Source organism: Lissotriton vulgaris, chromosome 10, assembly GCF_964263255.1.
Source record: "Lissotriton vulgaris chromosome 10, aLisVul1.2, whole genome shotgun sequence".
NCBI lineage: Eukaryota > Metazoa > Chordata > Amphibia > Caudata > Salamandridae > Lissotriton > Lissotriton vulgaris.
In genome coordinates, this window is record NC_141698.1 from 749839860 (window position 1) to 749859857 (window position 19998).

General features: G+C 46.3%; 1 protein-coding gene across 1 annotated transcript in view; it reads right to left on the reverse strand.

Annotated features, from left to right (window-relative positions):
- The window catches only part of PDSS1 (decaprenyl diphosphate synthase subunit 1), a 266914-nt gene that overhangs the window by 235633 nt on the left and 11283 nt on the right, over positions 1-19998 (reverse strand). The window contains exon 2 of the mRNA XM_086941653.1: positions 8069-8130. Within this exon, the coding sequence (XP_086797779.1) occupies positions 8069-8130 (62 nt within the window). The remainder of the gene's footprint in view (positions 1-8068; positions 8131-19998) is intronic.

Consider the following 19998-nt stretch of genomic DNA (forward strand, 5'->3'; position numbering starts at 1 on the left):
ATGGAGGCTGGCCATTGGAAGAGATGTGTCAATTACTCTTTTCCCCGGCTTGATGCGATTTGTGGGTGTTTGTGTCTTTTTTGAAGTCCCGCCCCTTTTTTCGTCATGCCATTCTGAGCGTTTACTTTTTTTTCAGGCATGTTTTGGTAATTTGTATTGTGACTTTTGCCAGGATGTGCTGCACGATTTTTTGTTGTCGTGATTGATTTACTGATTTGTGAGCAGCATTTTTTGTTATCTAGTTTGCCCGAGATTGTCCCCGCCGCACGGCGCCCGAACCGGAAGTCAGGCAGGCCGAGGGCGGGACTGCAGGACCACAGGAAGAGGCCGGGAGCCCACCCGCCTCCTCTGGAAGCTGCCGTGTCCGGAGAGATACTGCAGCCGCAAACTCCCTCCCCCCAAGGGCTCTCAAGAGCCTGGGAGAGCCCCAGGGAGTGAGAGGAGAGATAGAAGTCCAGCCCCGAGGATCCCAGAGTAAAGGGAGAGCCACCCCGCAGCCAGTGAAGGGAGCCGCCGCCTCGAGGAGCAGCGCGGGAATGACGAGGGGGCTCAGCAGTGGTTCTAGAGCAGCCCCGGTTATCGGTCGGCACCAAACCCATTGGCCTTGCCAGTGTTTGTTTTTATCTCCCAAAAATGTAAAGCTGAGTCTTCGTTCTCCGTGATCGTGCATATGGGACCCGCTGAGCTACCCGACCCGGTAATGCTGCCAGGCGATGGGTATGCACACCTGAGGTACCGTAAAGTGCAGCTCGGACAAACGTCACTTTATTCTCAGTGTCGAGTGGGACAGACATTCATGCAAATATGTCATGGCATGAAAGGTGAAAATGCGGTCATTCCTCCTTGAACGTTTGCAGAGGGCGGTGCACCATCGCTCGTCGTGGTTCACAATCAGGCACTGGGGTTAGCCTCGAATAGGCTGGGGCTGCCCGGAGCTCTGCACCTCATATCACTAAACTTTACAGTCATAATAAGAACCATAAATGCGAACCTCTGCGCTTTAAAACATGAAATGTTACTAAAACTCAAAGTAGATTTTGTTGCAGTGCGGGGAGGCGCGTCACGTGAAGCGCCTTGACGCCTCGTAGGGAAATAGTGAATTATAGTGCCTCTGCGAGGTAGAGTCATCTGGGAGGCCCGTCAGAGATGCATGCCTGGTGCAGATTGGGGGATGGGAGGTGAGCGGCATTCACAAGTGTGAGGCACTGCGGTGATCATAAGTGTAGTTTCACTAAAGTGAGCGAGGTTGACTGGCGAGGGTATGTGCCTACTAGAGATCTATTGTGAGAGTAGGCGCTGGGGTCGCAGTGAGGGCGAAGGCAGACGGGAGAGTGTGACTAGAATATGCAGGGGTGGGGGGGCGGGGGAGGGGGATTCACTTAAACGCGACGGGCAAGGCCCGATCAAGGGATTCCTCTCGACATTTTGAAAAGAATGATTCAGCTGTGTACCCGCCGTCCATTTCCCGCAGCCACTCCTCAGAACGGCGACCACCATAGCTAGGCTTGTGTCAGTCCGGCTTAGCGTTCTTTGGGGTTCCCGGTCATATTTAATGTTAAAGGTCCCTTCCACGGATTTATAGCAGATGAACTGGAAATCCCAATGGCCTTTCGGCGGTTTCGTTCCGGTTAAAAAATGCTTTGACCAGCTGAACAGCAACTCAGCCAGCCCCGGCATTGAATACGTTTTAGAGCCTGGTCCGAAAACAGTCTTCAGCAGATCTGTTCAGGGTCACAGAACCTTTCACCTAAGGGTCACCAGATCGAAACTGAACCGGGTGCGAAGAGAACAAAATGAATTGACATTCAGACAGCTAGTTGTCAATTTTAGCAGAGTTGCCAACTACCAAATGGTCAGGAAGTCTAAACTCCGACAGTACCTCCGCTGGACATGATGGGCACTGGGGATGGATTTGTCAGGAAAGCTTGCGCTGCTGTAACAGAAGGTCCGACCTGCAGTTCTATACATAGATACATACATAGATAGGCCTCTGTGCTCCCCTGCCCCCGATCCGGTTTTTGTGCCTCTGTGCCCCCCCCCCACCCTCGTTGGTTGTGCTTGCTGTCCTGACCCCCCCACCCTCGTTGGTTGTGCTTGCTGTCCTGACCACCCCCCCACCCTCGTTGGTTGTGCTTGCTGTGCTGACCCCCCCACCCTCGTTGGTTGTGCTTGCTGTCCTGACCCCCCCACCCTCATTGGTTGTGCTTGCTGTCCTGACCCCCACCCCTGACCCCCCCCGCCCACCCTCGTTGGTTGTGCTTGCTGGCCTGACCCCTCCCCCCCCCCTCGTTGGTTGTGCTTGTTGTGGATTTGCCAAAGATTTGGGGCATGCAATATTATCATCAATGTTTACATTATTTAGTGTGTGTAGTAGTCCTGTGACAGATCATTGGTTCATGTCATTGATTAGTGCCCACAGGATCCCAAGTCTGCTTCTTTGACTTCTGATTTCCAAGAGAGCACTAAACAATGGTACATACTTTCCCTTTGTAAATTATCCATAACTTCGTTGTTAACAGCATTGTTTACGTCGTCCGTTGCATCTGAGGTCTCCGTGTTCTGCAGTAACACATACAATTCATAAAATATTATTAACAGTCGTAGTATAGTGTTACTGTCACTCAACTCAATGGTACTTATTTTACTGACATCAGAAGGAGTATTGCTGAGTTAAAACTAAGGCAATAATGTGCAGGCAATAAACCTGGCCCTGCCTCTAAGTTGTTGAATTAGGCAGCTGTGTGAGTGGGTGGGTGTGTGTGTGTGTGTGTGGCTGTGTGTGTGGCTGTGAGTGTGGCTGTGAGTGTGTGTGTGTGGCTGTGAGTGTGTGTGTGTGGCTGTGAGTGTGTGTGTGTGGCTGTGAGTGTGTGTGTGGCTGTGAGTGTGTGTGTGTGGCTGTGAGTGTGTGTGTGTGTGAGTGTGTGTGTGTGTGGCTGTGAGTGTGTGTTTGTGTGGCTGTGAGTGTGTGTGTGTGGCTGTGAGTGTGTGTGTGTGGCTGTGAGTGTGTGTGTGTGGCTGTGAGTGTGTGTGTGGCTGTGAGTGTGTGTGTGTGGCTGTGAGTGTGTGTGTGTGGCTGTGAGTGTGTGTGTGTGGCTGTGAGTGTGTGTGTGTAGCTGTGAGTGTGTGTGTGTGTGGGGGGTGGCTGTGTGGGGGTGGCTGTGTGTGTGTGTGTGTGTGTTTGTGTGTGTGGGGCTGTGTGTGTGTGTGTAGGGCTGTGTGGCTGTGTGTGTGTGGCTGTGTGTGTGTGGCTGTGTGTGTGTGGCTGTGTGTGTGTGGCTGTGTGTGTGTGGCTGTGTGTGGCTGTGTGGCTGTGTGGCTGTGTGTGTGGCTGTGTGTGTGGCTGTGTGTGTGTGGCTGTGTGTGTGTGGCTGTGTGTGTGTGGCTGTGTGTGTGGCTGTGTGTGGCTGTGTGTGGGTGGGTGTGTGGGTGGCTGTGTGGCTGTGTGTGGGTGGGTGTGTGGGTGGCTGTGTGGCTGTGTGTGTGTGGGTGGGTGTGTGGGTGGCTGTGTGTGTGGGTGTGTGGGTGGCTGTGGGTGTGTGGGTGGCTGTGTGTGTGTGTGTGTGTGTGTGGGTGGCTGTGTGTGTGGCTGTGTGTGTGGGTGTGTGTGGGTGGCTGTGTGTGTGGGTGGCTGTGTGTGTGGGTGGCTGTGTGTGTGGGTGGCTGTGTGTGTGTGGCTGTGTGTGTGTGGCTGTGTGTGTGTGTGTGTGTGTGTGTGTGTGGCTGTGTGTGTGTGGCTGTGTGTGGCTGTGTGGCTGTGTGGCTGTGTGTGTGGCTGTGTGTGTGTGGCTGTGTGTGTGGCTGTGTGTGTGTGGCTGTGTGTGTGTGGCTGTGTGTGTGTGGCTGTGTGTGGGTGGGTGTGTGGGTGGCTGTGTGGCTGTGTGTGGGTGGGTGTGTGGGTGGCTGTGTGGCTGTGTGTGTGGGTGGGTGTGTGTGTGGGTGGCTGTGTGGCTGTGTGTGTGTGGGTGGGTGTGTGTGTGGGTGGCTGTGTGTGTGGGTGTGTGGGTGGCTGTGGGTGTGTGGGTGGCTGTGTGTGTGTGGGTGTGTGTGGGTGGCTGTGTGTGTGGGTGGCTGTGTGTGTGGGTGGCTGTGTGTGTGGGTGGCTGTGTGTGGGTGGCTGTGTGTGGGTGGCTGTGTGTGGGTGGCTGTGTGTGGGTGGCTGTGTGTGGGTGGCTGTGTGTGGGTGGCTGTGCGTGTGGGTGGCTGTGCGTGTGGGTGGCTGTGTGTGTGGGTGGCTGTGTGTGTGGGTGGCTGTGTGTGTGGGTGGCTGTGTGTGTGGGTGGCTGTGTGTGTGGGTGGCTGTGTGTGTGGGTGGCTGTGTGTGGGTGGCTGGGTGGGTGGGTGGCTGTGTGTGGGTGGGTGGGTGGCTGTGTGTGGGTGGGTGGGTGGCTGTGTGTGGGTGGGTGGGTGGCTGTGTGTGTGGGTGGGTGGCTGTGTGTGTGTGTGGGTGGCTGTGTGTGGGTGTGTGTGTGGGTGGCTGTGTGTGGGTGGGTGGCTGTGTGTGTGGGTGGCTGTGTGTGTGGGTGGCTGTGTGTGGGTCTGTGTGTGTGGGTGGCTGTGTGTGTGGGTGGCTGTGTGTGTGGGTGGCTGTGTGTGTGGGTGGCTGTGTGTGTGGGTGGCTGTGTGTGTGGGTGGCTGTGTGTGTGGGTGGCTGTGTGTGTGGGTGGCTGTGTGTGTGGGTGGCTGTGTGTGGGTGGCTGTGTGTGGGTGGCTGTGTGTGTGGGTGGCTGTGTGTGTGGGTGGCTGTGTGTGTGGGTGGCTGTGTGTGTGGGTGGCTGTGTGTGTGGGTGGCTCTGCGCGTGGCTCTGCACGTGGCTCTGCACGTGGCTCTGCACGTGTGTGGGTGGCTCTGCGCGTGTGTGGGTGGCTCTGCGCGTGCGTGGGTGGCTCTGCGCGTGCGTGGGTGGCTCTGCGCGTGCGTGGGTGGCTCTGCGCGTGCGTGGGTGGCTTTGTGTGGGTGGCTCTGTGTGGGTGCAAATGCAATAGGTCTCGCATTTGTGAGCAATTAAGCTATTGGCATTGTAAATGACAATGCCATTTATTTATGTTTTAAAACAAAAACATAAATAAAAATAATGTCATGAGCAATGCCAAAAGCTCTAACTTTAACAATACCGAGACCATTGCATTGTAAATGCTTGTTTTGTAGATGTCCCTACATCTCTAGTTCCTGAAGAGACCCTACACTGCACACAGGCTCGAAACGTCTTCGACAAATAACAAAAGCGAACCATTAAACCAGTACTCATCACTGTATAAGAAGCGCAGTTCATATACTGTGTACTTCATAATGGTCGACTTTGTGATAAATTGAAGATTATATATATATATATATATATATATATATATATATATATATATATATATATATATATATATATATATATATATATATATATATATAATCACCACTGTTTTGCTACTGATAGATCATTGTTTAACTACCCTGTGTGGTTTTTTTCAACAAATAAAAAACTACATAATTATTTGTTTGTGAAAAACGAAATTAAGGTGTTTTTGGTCTCCTCTCCTTTTGACATCACTCTAACTCGCTACATTGCATAATCTGACTGCAACACACTAGACAGACTAGACAGACTAGTAAAACTAGTGCAGGGTGTAGTGCCTTGACCTTTCGTTGTGCTGTTATTAATTAGTATTGAACTGCTTTTCTTTCAGTTAATCTTTTTCCTCCCCAAATCCCTGTTCCTTAATCACATGGGATGTTAGGTAAACTCCAAAAACTGAGCACCACATTATTCAAAGACATGCCAAATTCCAATTGGGGGGGGGGGGGGGGGGGGGGGAGGGGGTAAGGGGCTCCACCAGGTGAGGTCGTTTTTCTTAGCGATAGGCTAAGAAGGGCCTGCATTGTTTTAAGTATTTAGGAACAGAGTGACAAAGCTTGTCCAAGTGCATGAGTGGTTGACAACATGAAAAAGTCTTCAGCTTAGTATGAAAAACGGAAAGCTGATCCACAAAGTCAAGCTCCTCTACGTTTGGTTTTCAAGCTTAAATGGCACCTGCGAAAGAGGTTTTGCAAATTATTCATTTTTTTTCACATTTATAGGCCACATCTGGAGAGGTCACAATGGCCATTTTCAGGTCAAACGCAATGCAAATGCGATGAACCAAAATAGTTCTAAATCAATACATATTTCCTAACGTTTGAAAAACCATTCTCGCACTTATGTGTACTTATACCTGCATGAACCACATGTACTCATGTATGTGGTATGTGTTGAAGAAGGGGAAACGGCCCTTACAACGTGGATAAGCTTGTATGCCTTTACCATGAATGGTATGTATTGTTAAGGTACTGTACTATATATATATATATATATAGTGGCGAAGTGACAATGGGTGGGAGGGGTAGTTCTAGTGTTCAGGAGTGGGTAGGCGTAAAGTTTGGTAAGGGTAATTTTAGACTCTAGGGGCAAGAAGGATAATTTTAGAGGTTAGTGGGGCGGTTGGGATTACATTAGATGAAAAGAAAATGTGTGTGTGTATATACACACACACACACACTTATATATATATATATATATTACACCAAGATTGCTCTCAAGATGAAGTGCCACACACGGAGTACTGTTTAAACCTCATCTTTATTCAAAGCGGCAACAGCAGAGGCACAGCCCACCAGATTGCATCCATTTCTTGCAGCCTTTCGCCAGACGCGTTTCCAGAAACATTTTCTCTTTTCCTCAGTGGCAGGCAAACTGGAAAGGATAGCTGCTCGGTTTCATTCATTAAATTCAAATGTTCAAAGTACCGCCTATATATATATACACAGAGGGTCCCCGCAAGAGGAAAAAATTTAATTTATTTCATTGTTTGGATGTATCCAGTGTTGTTAATAAATTGCAATACTGTGACAAAGTGGTTGTAAAATTTTTTTTAATAACTCTCCCAAACCTCCCTTTAAATTTTTTCCTCTTGCGGGGACCCCCTGTTCTTCTTGTACCACATAGCGCCCAGGTCCCCGCGACTGCATGGGTTAAACCCCCTCTTGTGTAATATATATATACACACACACACACACACGAACAGACCCATACATACAGACACCTAACACTTACCACGCGTGATGAAAAGGTATACGTGGTAAAGGCATCTGTGTAGTAAAGGCAGCAAGGAAAAGGCATGCGTTTGATTGACATACAGCCTTGAAAAAGTGTGCCAAAGAGCATATAAATACTCGTTTGCAAGGATGTGTGAGAGAAGGTACATCTGTGCACAAAAAGTTTTTTATACCTGAAGAAAAAAACAGGAATGAAAAGTTAAATTGAATATGTTTTCATTTCCCTAGCTGCACGTATGTAGGAATTCCTTACATACAGGGTTGTGGCAGCTAGACATATGCACACATGTATGAGAATGCCATACACTTACATGTGTAACTTCTAAAATCCAGAATCAATGCCCAGTTTTTGTGAAGCAGGTAAACAGTCACAAATCATTGCACACTGTTGACAAAGGTATATCAGTATTTCAGATTATGTGAACTGGGCCGATACTCTTGATACACCTAGCAGAAGCCCACCTCAACAATCAGAAGGAAAAAAACATGCAGCAAAGCTGGATGGAAATCCTTTTTCATTGACTTAAGTAGGAAAGGATGCATTAGAGTGCAAACTGCTACTCTATATAATGGGCCCCCTAAAGAGGCGATACTTGGGACTTCAGCTACAGTTTTCAGTAAGGGCTGATTGAATTATTAGAAACCACAGACTGAACAACATGGACTTTGTGTCCTTACTCAACTCTGCTATGTAAAAATCAAATACCTATTGCATGAACACAGTCCTATAGACAGGGATACAAATCCAATCTCCGCGCGGAGGCACTACAGTTCGTGATTTCTACTAGCAGATCCATAAAAATCTAAGTTTCATCTGAACAACTTTTACTCTAACATCTAGGTTTGGAAACTGAACAGGTATTTAATTTTACAAGAGGAAGACTTATCATTCTAAGATCTGGATTTCATAAGATAACGAAAAAGCTATTTAACTATCACGAGTGGACAATAACAGAGGTTGTACAAGACTAAGCGCGGGCAACTTACCGCAACAGTGAGGTACAATTTTTCGTAAGTATGAATGTTGAACGTGAAGGAAAATTCAAGGTCTGCAAATGAAAAAATATATTTAAAGTTTAATTTAAAAATGTCACAAGTTTCACAATTGCAGCTGGAATTACATTCGTTGTTGAATACAAAGTATAGCATTTAAAGAAAGAAGATATCTTCGGTGAGACATTTTTGAAATGTATTTCCCCTTCATTTACTGCTCAATTTTCAACTCTTGGTTTGCAATTGTAAGAAATCAAGTGTCCAAATGCCTCGCCGTCTTCTTGTCAAAACAATGCAATTTTAATATTTAATAAAACTGAGATGAATCCTAAAACAACACCCAGCACCATGATCGGTAATTTCTGCCCCTTCCTAGATTCGGTGGCATTCATTTCCAGTTTCGGGCCTACCAGGTTTACTGCCCATTTGTCAGTAGGTGCGGCTAGTCCCTTGAGACCAGTGATCTATAAATCAGCTAAATAGTGCCTGGAAACTACTGGACAAATGTTCACACATCGTTCTAATAAGAGATTAAACACCTGCTCAAAGGTTGAGAATTTTTCCTTACACACACCAATCCAAACGTCTATGAATTTCATGCATAAAAGTTTCCATTTCAAGTTCGGCGTCTTCTTAGCACTTCTAAATTTATCGTACTATAGAGATAGGCTAAGCACAAGTCTAGTACTCACACCAGTCTTCTTAAATTCAGACTTGTTACTGTTGCAGTAATTGATATTATCTGGTGTTAATCTGCTTTGTGGAGCCACCACACACTGCATTATTCAGATTATAAACTGCCAAAGACCTTTCAAACCTACTGACCTAGATGACAGCATTAGCCACTAAAGTGTCTCTTTAGAGATATGTGGTTGTGGGGAAGTATTACTCTGCTGTACAGCATCCACTGGAGTGCTCTTTGCACTTATACTACCTTTTATGCTCAACAGCCTTGGTAAGAATCTACTCCTTCAACCCTGTTTTTCTCGGTAACTGGGCTATAGCTTGCCTCTTTTCTACAAATTGATGCACCTCTAGCCAGAGTTTGAGTCTCGGCCTTCGCTTCTTTCGGGAAATCCTTTCTACACACTACTGCAGTTCTTTTCACAGATGCTTGGCTACTAGCCAGATTGTAGTGTGGATCAAATGAGCAAGTAGGTATAATGGAAACTACAGTGGGGGGGGGGGGGGGGGGGGGACATGGTCATTTTGAAAGCTCATGGTAAAGTAGTATCAGCATGGGCATTTTGCCATTTTATTGGCCCAGCTAATAACCCTTCCTTATGTTAATTAGCATACTTGACCTCCGTGATACTGCGGGCTGCTCTCAACTCATATGTAGTCACAGAGTAACTCTACTAAAGTGATGCTCTTCTGCAGTCTTCACAAAGCAATTCATTACTTCAGCATCTTGCTTGTTATACAGTGCTTCTGAAGCTCTAGGTTTCTAATCCAATACTGCTTGTCACCAGAGTCAAAGCAGATTATTGGCCCAGGCAGGATTCAAAGGCAGTTTCGCTTTCCTGTTTACAAGGCTGGTGTCCTTGGAAACAAGAACCAGATGCTATTGTGAGCTCAGTAAATACTTTCTCCTTAGGTTTTGACTTTCAGTGACCCAACTGAGTCTAGCAGTCTGTAGGCGAACAACGTAGTAAATGTCCTCTCCACTGTTCTTCTCTGGATAGTCTGTACTATGATATCTGTGACATCATAGAATGCCTGGGTGTCCCTCTGGCTCACAGTGCCTCTCTCTAACTTACTGTGGCAGTTGGTCATCTCAGGCTGAGCTGCTAACAGCTGGCTCCTGGGGGGGTTTTACTTCTGTACTTATCATCTTGGAAGGAACTTACAATAAAGGATCTTAACCTACACAGTGGACTGTGCATCTTTATTTACCACACCTTGGCGACGTTTTGAAGAGGATGAACCTACGTGTGAACTAAGGAAGCTTCTACAAGAAAGGGAACTAAAGACATTTTGGAATTATACATAAGCAGAAAGGTAACGCCCGGCTGACCCCACCAGTGTCCTGTTTCATCTTGGACAGCCTGCACCTGGGCGTTTGTTTGTGAAGGAGCAAACTGCTTTGAAGGAGCCTATTGTCATCTTGCTGTCATCTGGATTGTCTCCAGCAACAAAAGCTTCTGAAACTCAGCTGGCCTGATCACCCTTCTGTGTTTCTTCGACTTTTGAGCCTTGACAGTTCGCAGTATGGGCATGGTTGGGTATCCCAAGAGCATGTGATGTGCCTACTCTCACGGATTTGCCCAGCTCTAGCAGTATCCTTCACAACAGCTACCATCGGTGAGTGTTTCATCAGTAAGTCAAGGACCACTCCTTGTGTTTGCGACGTACTTCAACATATCGCTCTGTAGGTGAGCTAATTTGCATTTTTGTAGAAACCGGACTACATCTTACCGATGAATGGGGGACATTTTAGTGACCAACCGGCACCATTTGGCCTGCGTGGGACGTCAGCGCCGACATTTGCAGATTTGCATATAGCCATTGTCTGACCTAGGGTGGTGTGGAGTGCAAAAAAATGATGGATTTAGGCCCAGATCTTTGCACTGGGGTGAATGTAAGACATTTTTCTACATTCTGTCCATCAACTGTGTTTTTTGCAGGATACAGTTTAAGGCTATGTGCATGGGTCACAAAGCCATGTGGAAAACTGGCCCATCAATCCTACATCCATTACTAACACCCTATTTGCCACTGAGAGCCTTACGCTCTAGCTTCTTACATCTGTCCACCACTAAGAAAATAAGGAAGGTAAGATGGGGAGGACATTCCTTCTCATATACTGCGGCCAAAGTGTGGAACTCTCTTCCCCAAGCCATGCGAGAGAACAGTAATTTGTTGGCCTTCCGCAAGCTCCTAAAAACGCACCTGTTTGGATTGCCCTCCTAGGTGGTGAAGACTGATGTGCCCTGCTTTCTTTTCCTGAAGCGCAACGAGGCCTCCGGGTAGTTAGGCGCTATAGAAATATTCTGCATTCATTCATTCACCTCCACCACGTCCTCCACCTCCACCACGTCCGCCGCCACCACCACCACGGCCACCACCACCACGGCCACCACCACGGCCACCACCACCACAGCCACTTCCGCCACCACCTCCGCCACCACCTCCGCCACCACCACCACCGCCGCCACCGCCACCACCACCGCCACCACCACCGCCACCAAGTTAGTTATTCGTTGAACAAGGTGGCTTTCTTGCTGGTGTGACTGTTGGAGGGTTTCTTAGGCGGGCGAGGGTGTTGGCACAGTTATTGATCCACTGTCTGAGGTTGTGGGCTGCGGCGTCTGCGTCGGTTCTGGGCGAGGGTGGTGTTCAGCTGATCTTCGGTGACTTTGCTCCAGCAGCGGAGATCAGAAAGACATTTGCATATTTGGATAGACAGTGAATACAAGTCGCACTATTACAGGAGACGCACCTTACTACCAAGTCCGAGGCAGGGCTGGCACGTAGATGGGTCGGATACAAACTAGCTTGGTCCTATTCTGCTTACCCTAGAAGAGTTCTTATCTTGATCGAAAAAGGTATACCATTTATGCCCATTCACACACACACTGATAACGAGGGACGCTGTGCCATGGTTCATGGCAAGCTGGGTATGACACTGGTTACTATTGTAAACATTTATGGCCCAGTTGTAGATGAACCACAGGTGTTTCATCGCATGCTTTAATGAGCTGCGTTGTTGGCCGGAATCCACAATAATATGGGGGGGGGGGGGGGATCTACTACGAGACAAGTCCAGCCCCCACACCTCTTGTGGCTCACTGTATAAGAAGCTCTATGGTGGAATTAGGATTACTAGACGTTTGGCGCAATAGACACGCTGAGGCATGCATTGGTACACATGTCACACCCGCTCACAATAGCTGGTCCCACCTAGACTATTGGCTCCTGGGTGAGAAAGCCAATGACTGGGTCACAGAGGTTGAGATCCTACCTCGCACACTATCTGATTGTTAAAAAGTAAATCGACAAGCATGAACAGCACTGGCGCCATCTTGCCTAACAAGAAGCCACTGTCCACACGTAAACTGCATCCATTTTAGGTGCTGCGGCCATCTCGTGCTTTGCACGTCACCTATGATTCACCCTGACCCTGCAACCATCCCCGGTGCCCTGATTCAGCATGACCAAATGCCCCAAGGTCATAAAACCTTGTCAGCCTGACAAAGCCCCAGAGCCACTTCCCACCCTAAAACACATTTGTCCTTTCATCCACTGCACATGAGCCAGGCCTTCTGATAACCCCCAACTGCACCTGGCTACTTGATCCGGTCCCAGGCTGTAAACCAACCCTTTCGGGCGTACTTTATTGCCCCCACACTGCAAGACTTGTTGCACGAACAGAAATGCTTGACCTTATCACTTGCACAACCTTTAGATCTAACTGATCCCACACACTTGTATGTCCTGTTAGAATGTCAAGCTGCAAGATGGCAATCATCTGTCAGATTTGGGAACGACAGCTGGTGGGTCTGTGTGGGAACCGGCTGGAGGCAGGAATTCCTAGGATGTTTGACCACCAATAAAGTCACTGCAAAATGTATAAGAAGGAGGGCAGCAGAGAAATGGTTATAACACCTCCTGAAGACATTTCCTTGTGTCCGACCTGACGTGTTCTCCTCTGGAGTAATAAACCTGTTCTTGCTTTTCAGTTTCGAGCGCCTGTCTTTATTTGGTAAATATTGATATTGGGGATTAGAGGCGCCTTGCGCCAAACAGCCTTGTTATACGTTAAAGATTGGCTGTTTTTCCACATGATCACAACCCAGTTCGACTGGCATTGACTATTCCTACAAATCCGCAACGCCCATTTACCTGGCGATTTGCGGCGGACGCTCTTCTGGACCCTATATATGCAGACACGGTCTATGCAAGGATAACAGAATATTTTGAAGTAAATGTTGTAACAGTTGATAGCGCGGCCACCCTGTGGGAGACCTTCGAAGTGACTATACATGGGGTCTGTATCAGAAACACAGCTGGAATTCTATGGGACATCAGAGGCCAATTGCAAAAGTTAGACTCTTTATTGATGGACCTTGAGCGGGAATATGCATCTGCACCATGTGCATCCACGTTAGCTTGCATACACAAGGCGCTTCTGTAACATAATTCGCTAGCACCACAAGAGATCAACTACATCTCGTGTAGTCATGTCGCTAAAACATATGGGGAAGGGGGCAGACCGGGCAGGCAACTAGCCCTTGAACTGAAGTTCAGAGCTGAGCACCATCGTATTTCAAAAATAGTAGATGATCAGGGCAAAGAGTACTACCCACCCCAGGACATAGTGGACCAGAAGTGGTCATACGGGAGAACTACGGTAAAGCATGTGTGGATTTAGAGCATCAAGTGGACAAATGGTCAGCGCTACCCATATCATTGGCTGATCGCATTGCCTTGATTAAAATGTTTATTCTGCCTCGCTCTTTGTATCTTTTTAGTAATATTCCTATAAAATTGATAGCCCATTTTTTAAGAAGGTGCACACTCAACTATTAAGACTAATCTGGAGAGGCAAAACAGCTCGAGTAAGCTGGAAGATATTCACACTTGGCTATGATAGGGGAGGTTTTATTGCCCCAGATTTTTTATCTTTATTATTTATGCGCCCAGGCGCAATATGCATTTCATTGGTATCACCCACACACTTTCACACCACACGTAGCGGAAGAAGATGGAGACGCGCACCCTGTCCCACTTGCTGGTGTGCTCACACATACACATAGAGGTTCACGAGAGCCGAAATCAACACTCTAGATGTTACTATAGGGGCCTGGCATTTGATTGGGAAAATCACAAATAAACTCTCCCTATATGCCCCAGCCAGCCACTAGCACACCATGCAGAGCTCTCGGTGACTCACGAGCCGGGATTGATGAGGATGTGGGAATGGCCCATAAGCGAGACATATACCCTGATGGGCACTTTATAACAGCTGAAGACACACAACACATTGTCAACCAACCTCTTTCTTTTCAGTTCACGGTCCATCAATTGCAGCTTGCACTCAAGAAACAATATACATCATTCCCTGCTGAACCCGCTGCCTTAAAAGCGCTACAGCTATTACTGGTATCTCCCACCCGGCGTCAGATGATCACTAAATTATACAGGGCAGTACGAGAGGAAATGGTGAGAGACGCCGACAGTAGTTTATGCCGTTGGAACAAGAGGTTTGACCCACAATTGACACCTATAGAGTGGGAGCAGATTTGTGCCCTTACGGGAAAACTCACCTCTAACGGAAACCTGAGACTTATACATTTCAAATATATCCACCAGTTATACAACACTCCTCTTAAATTATACACCTATGGCCTTAGGGACGCGAGTAACTGTAAAAGATGCAGGCATTTAGATGCAGCCTTCTGGCATCTTGCGTGGTATTGCACGCCAGTGGCTCAATATTGGGCCTCCATACTGGATTGCATTCAGCAAATGTCCGGGCCCCATTGGAGCGCACACCCGTAGTGTGTCATATTAGCTATATTCCTGGACTGAAGGGAGTGCTTGGTAGGTTTGTCAGACTTGCACTCTTATTGGCAAAAAGATGCATAGCGCTCACCTGGGAGAGTAAACTAACCCCACGGCTCAAACACCGGATCCGCGATGTGATACACTGTAAAGACAATTTCGAACTATATGCTGAAGAACTCCCCACATATTATAAACAAACAAGGGAACCCATAAGCTAGGTAAGGACCTTGGGTATCAGTTTTCTGTCAGAAACTATGGTCCATAAAAAAAACAATATATAGGTGTCATAAATATAGTCTAGAATCAGCGGTATATTTAAGATGTCCAGCCGGACAATTATTTTAATGAATCAAAGAATTTAAGGCAAATGAAAGCAAAGTAAATGGAGTGGGACACAATCCTGCGTCCTACACAGACATAAAACAGTTACATTTAGACACAAACATTTCAGGCAAGACAAGATTAGCTTATAGCCAAAATCAATAACTAAGGCAAGCTTATGGAACAAACAGCAAGTGCACTTCTTTTAACACATTGGTCTAATGTGCATACTTTTGTTAAAATAATTCGACAACGTTTCAATCCTTTTTTAAAAAATACTACGATCATCATCAGGACTGGTAAAATACAAGCCTGAATGTATACACTGCCTTGGTACAGTGGTTATGGATATCCCAGAAGGAAATTCCGGTGGTGCTGGATTGCGGCAAATTGCGGTTCCTCAGTGACTACTGGGGGGATATTCCATAGTGTCTCTTGAGTTTAGAGTGTTTGAGGGCGCTAGCCTGAGATCGTTAGGTCCTAGGCTGGGCGAAATTACCAATGACAGCCTGGTGGCAGTAGATATCCGATCCGACGCTCGATGGCTGGATGATCGTCCTGATGATGATCTTAGTATTTTTTTTTTTTAAAGGATCGAAACGTTGTCGACTTCTTTAAACAAAAGTATGCACATTAGACCAATGTGTTAAAAGAAGTGCACTTGCTGTTTGTTCCATAAGCTTGCCTTAGTTATTGGTATTGGCTACAAGCTAATCTTATCTTGCCTGAAATGTTTGTGTCTAAATGTAATTGTTTTATGTCTGTGTCGGACGCAGGATTGTGTCGCACTCTATTTACTTTGCTTTCATTTGCCTTAAATTCTTTGATTCAATAAAATAATTGTTTGGCTGGCCATCTTAAATATAGCGCTGATTCTAGACTACTTACGGAGCTTAGGTTATTGTATATTACTACCTGACTTGACACAATAACCGCCCTGCATGGCGATGACATTCTTCGTCTGTCATTTGTAATTAATAAAATTTAATTAAAACCAAAAAATAAAAAATGTATTGTCTGGACTGGTACAATGTGCCCACTTACATTAGTGGACATCACATATCAGGCCTGCCTCTCAAAATAAGCAATTAATATATGGCTGCTATATAAGTATGTATTATTGAGTCATCAACAATATTAGGCTCTTATGATGAATGTGAATCATCCTTCACTGCTTCCATTGTACTGCACAATTGAAATCGAAATGTTGGTGCAAATTCCATACGCACCTACTTAGATGGATGAAAATTTCTGTGATGAAGCTTTACACTAATAGAGTCTCAGATTTACTAGCACAAAATTTCTTAATCACTTTGTAAGAATATTTTACACATATGTACCATGAAACTGTGGCAAAAGGCCATACTTGAGACTGAACATCTCTACGAAACAATTAGACATTTGACACAAATGCCTAATTGAATTACATCTGCCTGAATCTAATGTACTTGTTCATAGACTAATTCACGATGTGCAGCTTTTAAATGAATTAAGTTATTGTTATTCTTTAGGCATGCGTTTTCTTAATGGTGTTAGTGAGAAGGAATCTGGCTTTGCTTCTTACTCATGTAATTTTCCTGTACTTTCCGGAATTAAAATCGATAGATAAATTGCAATCTCCAATGGACACAACTGTGTGATTTGAACTCTTGCTAGAGGAAAGGACAGCCACTGCTCAATGTGGTTGGCTGTTGGAAGTAGTGTCTAATGTGTAACAAAGGAAAAATTGTTCCTTTTTTAGGTGTCCCCTCACTCACCGGGGTTGCCCCACGGTGACATGCTTCATCATTGGGGCCATCCCAGTCCTCTACGGGCTGGGGCGTGCTGCGACTTGCGGAGTTACGTAGGAGCACTTAAATGGACTATGTGTGGTGCATGTGTATTTGTGGGGAGTGGACTATGTGATGAAATTAAAAGTTACCTGCCCAGTAGGTTACTAATAAACTTTATTCTGGCCTCTAGGTGGTAGTATTAAAAACGGGGTAGGGAGATAGGCTATCCTAAACTTAATGTGTCCAGATGTTCCTATCAACTCCTAAGTCGACATGTTTCGTGCATACCCCAAGCACTTCTTCGGGACTACACAGGGACCAGCCCTGTGTTCGCCACTCCTTACTCTATCAATGAGAGATTTGTAAAAAGGTTTTTAAACTGCAGCACACTCTATTAAGTGCATGCATTTATACCTACGTATTTTGTTTCCCAAAAACACGTGGTTCCTGAAAGATAGAAAACAACTTTAAAATTCAAGGGGTGGTTGGCCCCATTAGTTATCACACACAGTTTCTACCAGAAGTGATGTATTCTGTGAATATTGAACGCGAACTCATTGGCCGTGTTTTCATGCACAAAAACGTGATAGATTTCGTGCATATTTCGAACGTGGTTTTTAACACCTATCATAGTGTCACACCCATACATTCAACAATCATACACACTCATACATACTTTCTTTTGAGACCTAACTGGGCCCCATGGAGTCGGAGGGGTATCGGTATCCTCGCAACTCTAATGAGAGAGAAATAGAGTTGTTAAGTTCCCCAGCGTTGTTCGCTCCTTGGGCAATGTCTCCGTTTAGAAAACGGCATTTCTTCGTGCTCTATTTCACTTACTTGTGCTCCGGTTACCTCCTGTTTTCAGGCACCTACTGTTTCTCCCTCCGGTCCGGATGTTATCGGACTGGAGGTACCGAGTGGTTTAAATGCTGCAAGCAATCGCGGTGGTCCCGCGTTGTTGAGGGGAACGCCCTTCGCGTAAGCTAGAGCGTGTGTTACTCCGCCCGTCTGCGTGGCGGCCATCTTGGGAGTGTCGGTCTTCGTAGGTAGTCGAGTTAAGGTGTCTAACACGACTATTACAGCAGTTTGACACTTTTGGAACAATTTATGGTGCTCTGCAAAGTTCTCGCTATATTATAGGGGTTTTTAACCGTCAATTTCAAAAAGTGAAAATGAAGTTCGTAAATTGAACTGATTACTCCGGTTTGGTAACCTACCCTTCCCAAAGGTATGGAATGTCACCAAAGTCATACCAGTCAGTTCTAGCTGGAAATAACCATATTTTAGAGGGATCTTAGCTCACAGTGGTGGATCATTCATTCATTGGTTGTGCAGTTTTCGCCCAAAGGTGGTCGATACTATATACATCCGACTTCGTGAATTCCACATATGCTGGGTTTGATATTAAAATGTTTACAACTGTTCCTTATGTGAACTGTCCCCAGGGAATGTCATCATTCAATCCCACTATATGGGAGCGGAGCTTGAAAACCCAGCGTTGCTCCTTTTCCAACAGTTTCTTTTCCATGTCAGCATGGGGAGATTGTGTTTCCAGCACCACCCAGCGCATATCGTTGGGTGTGTGTGCCTTTTCCAAAAAGTGTGTTGTCATTTTGGTGTTTGAATTTTTACATCTAAAGTTACTGCGATGTTCAACCATTCTGGTGTTGACCTTTCTGGTTGTCATTCCAATATAATGTAAATTGCACACACATGTGATCATGTAGACAACTCCTGATGTATTGCAGTTCGAAAACTGTCTTAACTCCCATTTCAGGCCTGTATTACAAATTACCTGTTTGGTGGGTTCTGTCAGGTGGCACACGCTGCAGTTGGAACATGGATGGTGTCCAGCTGGCAGGGGGTGCAGACGTCGGACTGGGCCTTCCATGGATTTGGGGCGTGTGTGCACCATTAAGTCCTTCAGGTTTTTCCCTTTCCGATGGCTGAACATCGGTTGGGTGATGTTGAGACCCCCGCTGTTCAGAGTTCTCCAATGTTTTTTCACGATTTTTGTCACCTGTTGTGAGGCTACTGTATATGTAGTAATGCAGATGGGCCTCCTCTCCGATGGATTTGTCGGAGGTTCCTTGGGTTTAGACTCCAACAGTGCATCCCTGTGGTTATTGGATGCCCTTTTCTTGGCTTTCTGAACAATCTTTTTTGGGTACTGTCTCTGATATAGTTTATCGCATAATTCCTTGGCCTGCTTTTCATAGTCACTTTTTTCTGAACAGTTCCTTCTCAGTCTCAGGAACTGCCCAAAAGGCAGGTTTTCACGGAGTTGGCGTGGATGGAAGCTTTCAAAGCTAAGTAGACAATTTCTAGACGTTGGCTTGAAATGTGTCGTGGTTGTTAGTGTCCCTTTCTCCGCTTTGATGTTTAGGTCTAGGAAGACTAGTTGTTCACGGCTCATTGTAGAGGTGAACTTGAGAAAAGGGTCCTGGAGATTCAGCCAGTTTAGGAACACATCTGCCTCCTGCTCTGTTCCATTCCAGATGAGGATGACGTCATCTATGTAACGTTTCCATATCTGGATTTTGGTAGCATGGGGGTTGTCTGTATTTAGGATCTTTTTGGTCTCTAGCCAGTGCACATACAAACCCGCCACGCTCGGCGCAAAGGTGCTTCCCATGCTGGTTCCATGGGTCTGTTTGTATATAGTTTCCTGGAAACGAAAGAAGTTCTCGGTGAGGGCAAGGCGGCAGCATTCCAGCACTACATGCCTAGGTGTTTTATAATCCCATTGGCTTTCGAATAGAATGTCCTCTAGGATCTGTAGGGTCTCTCTGTGAGGTAAGCTTGTATACAGACTCTCTACGTCGAGACCTATCAGAACCTGTGTCATGGGGTCAAAAGGTAGGTCTTTAAGGAGGCACAGCACTGATTTTGTGTCCTGTAGATATGTTACTGTCTTCTGTACCAATGGTCTTAAGTAAGCGTCCGCAAACTTAGACAAAGGCTCAAGTATTGACCCTATACCTGAGACGATAGGTCTCCCAGGTGGTTTTTCCAACCTTTTGTGGATTTTTGGGATAGTGTAGAAGTACGGAGTCCTGGGATGTTTGTTCTCCAGGAAATCTGCTTCCTTTCTAGTTAGCCAGTCGTTGACCAGACACTCTTCCACCATCCCAGCTATCTCAATCCTCAAACGTTCCGTAGGGTCTGCCCTCAGTACTTCATAGTTCCTTTGGTCTGCCAGTAATCTCAGGCACTCCGTCTCATAGTCTTCTGAGTTTTGTATAACAATTGCCCCGCCTTTATCGGCTGGCTTTATTGTTATTGTTACATCATTGGCTAGTTGAGTTATTGCTTCCT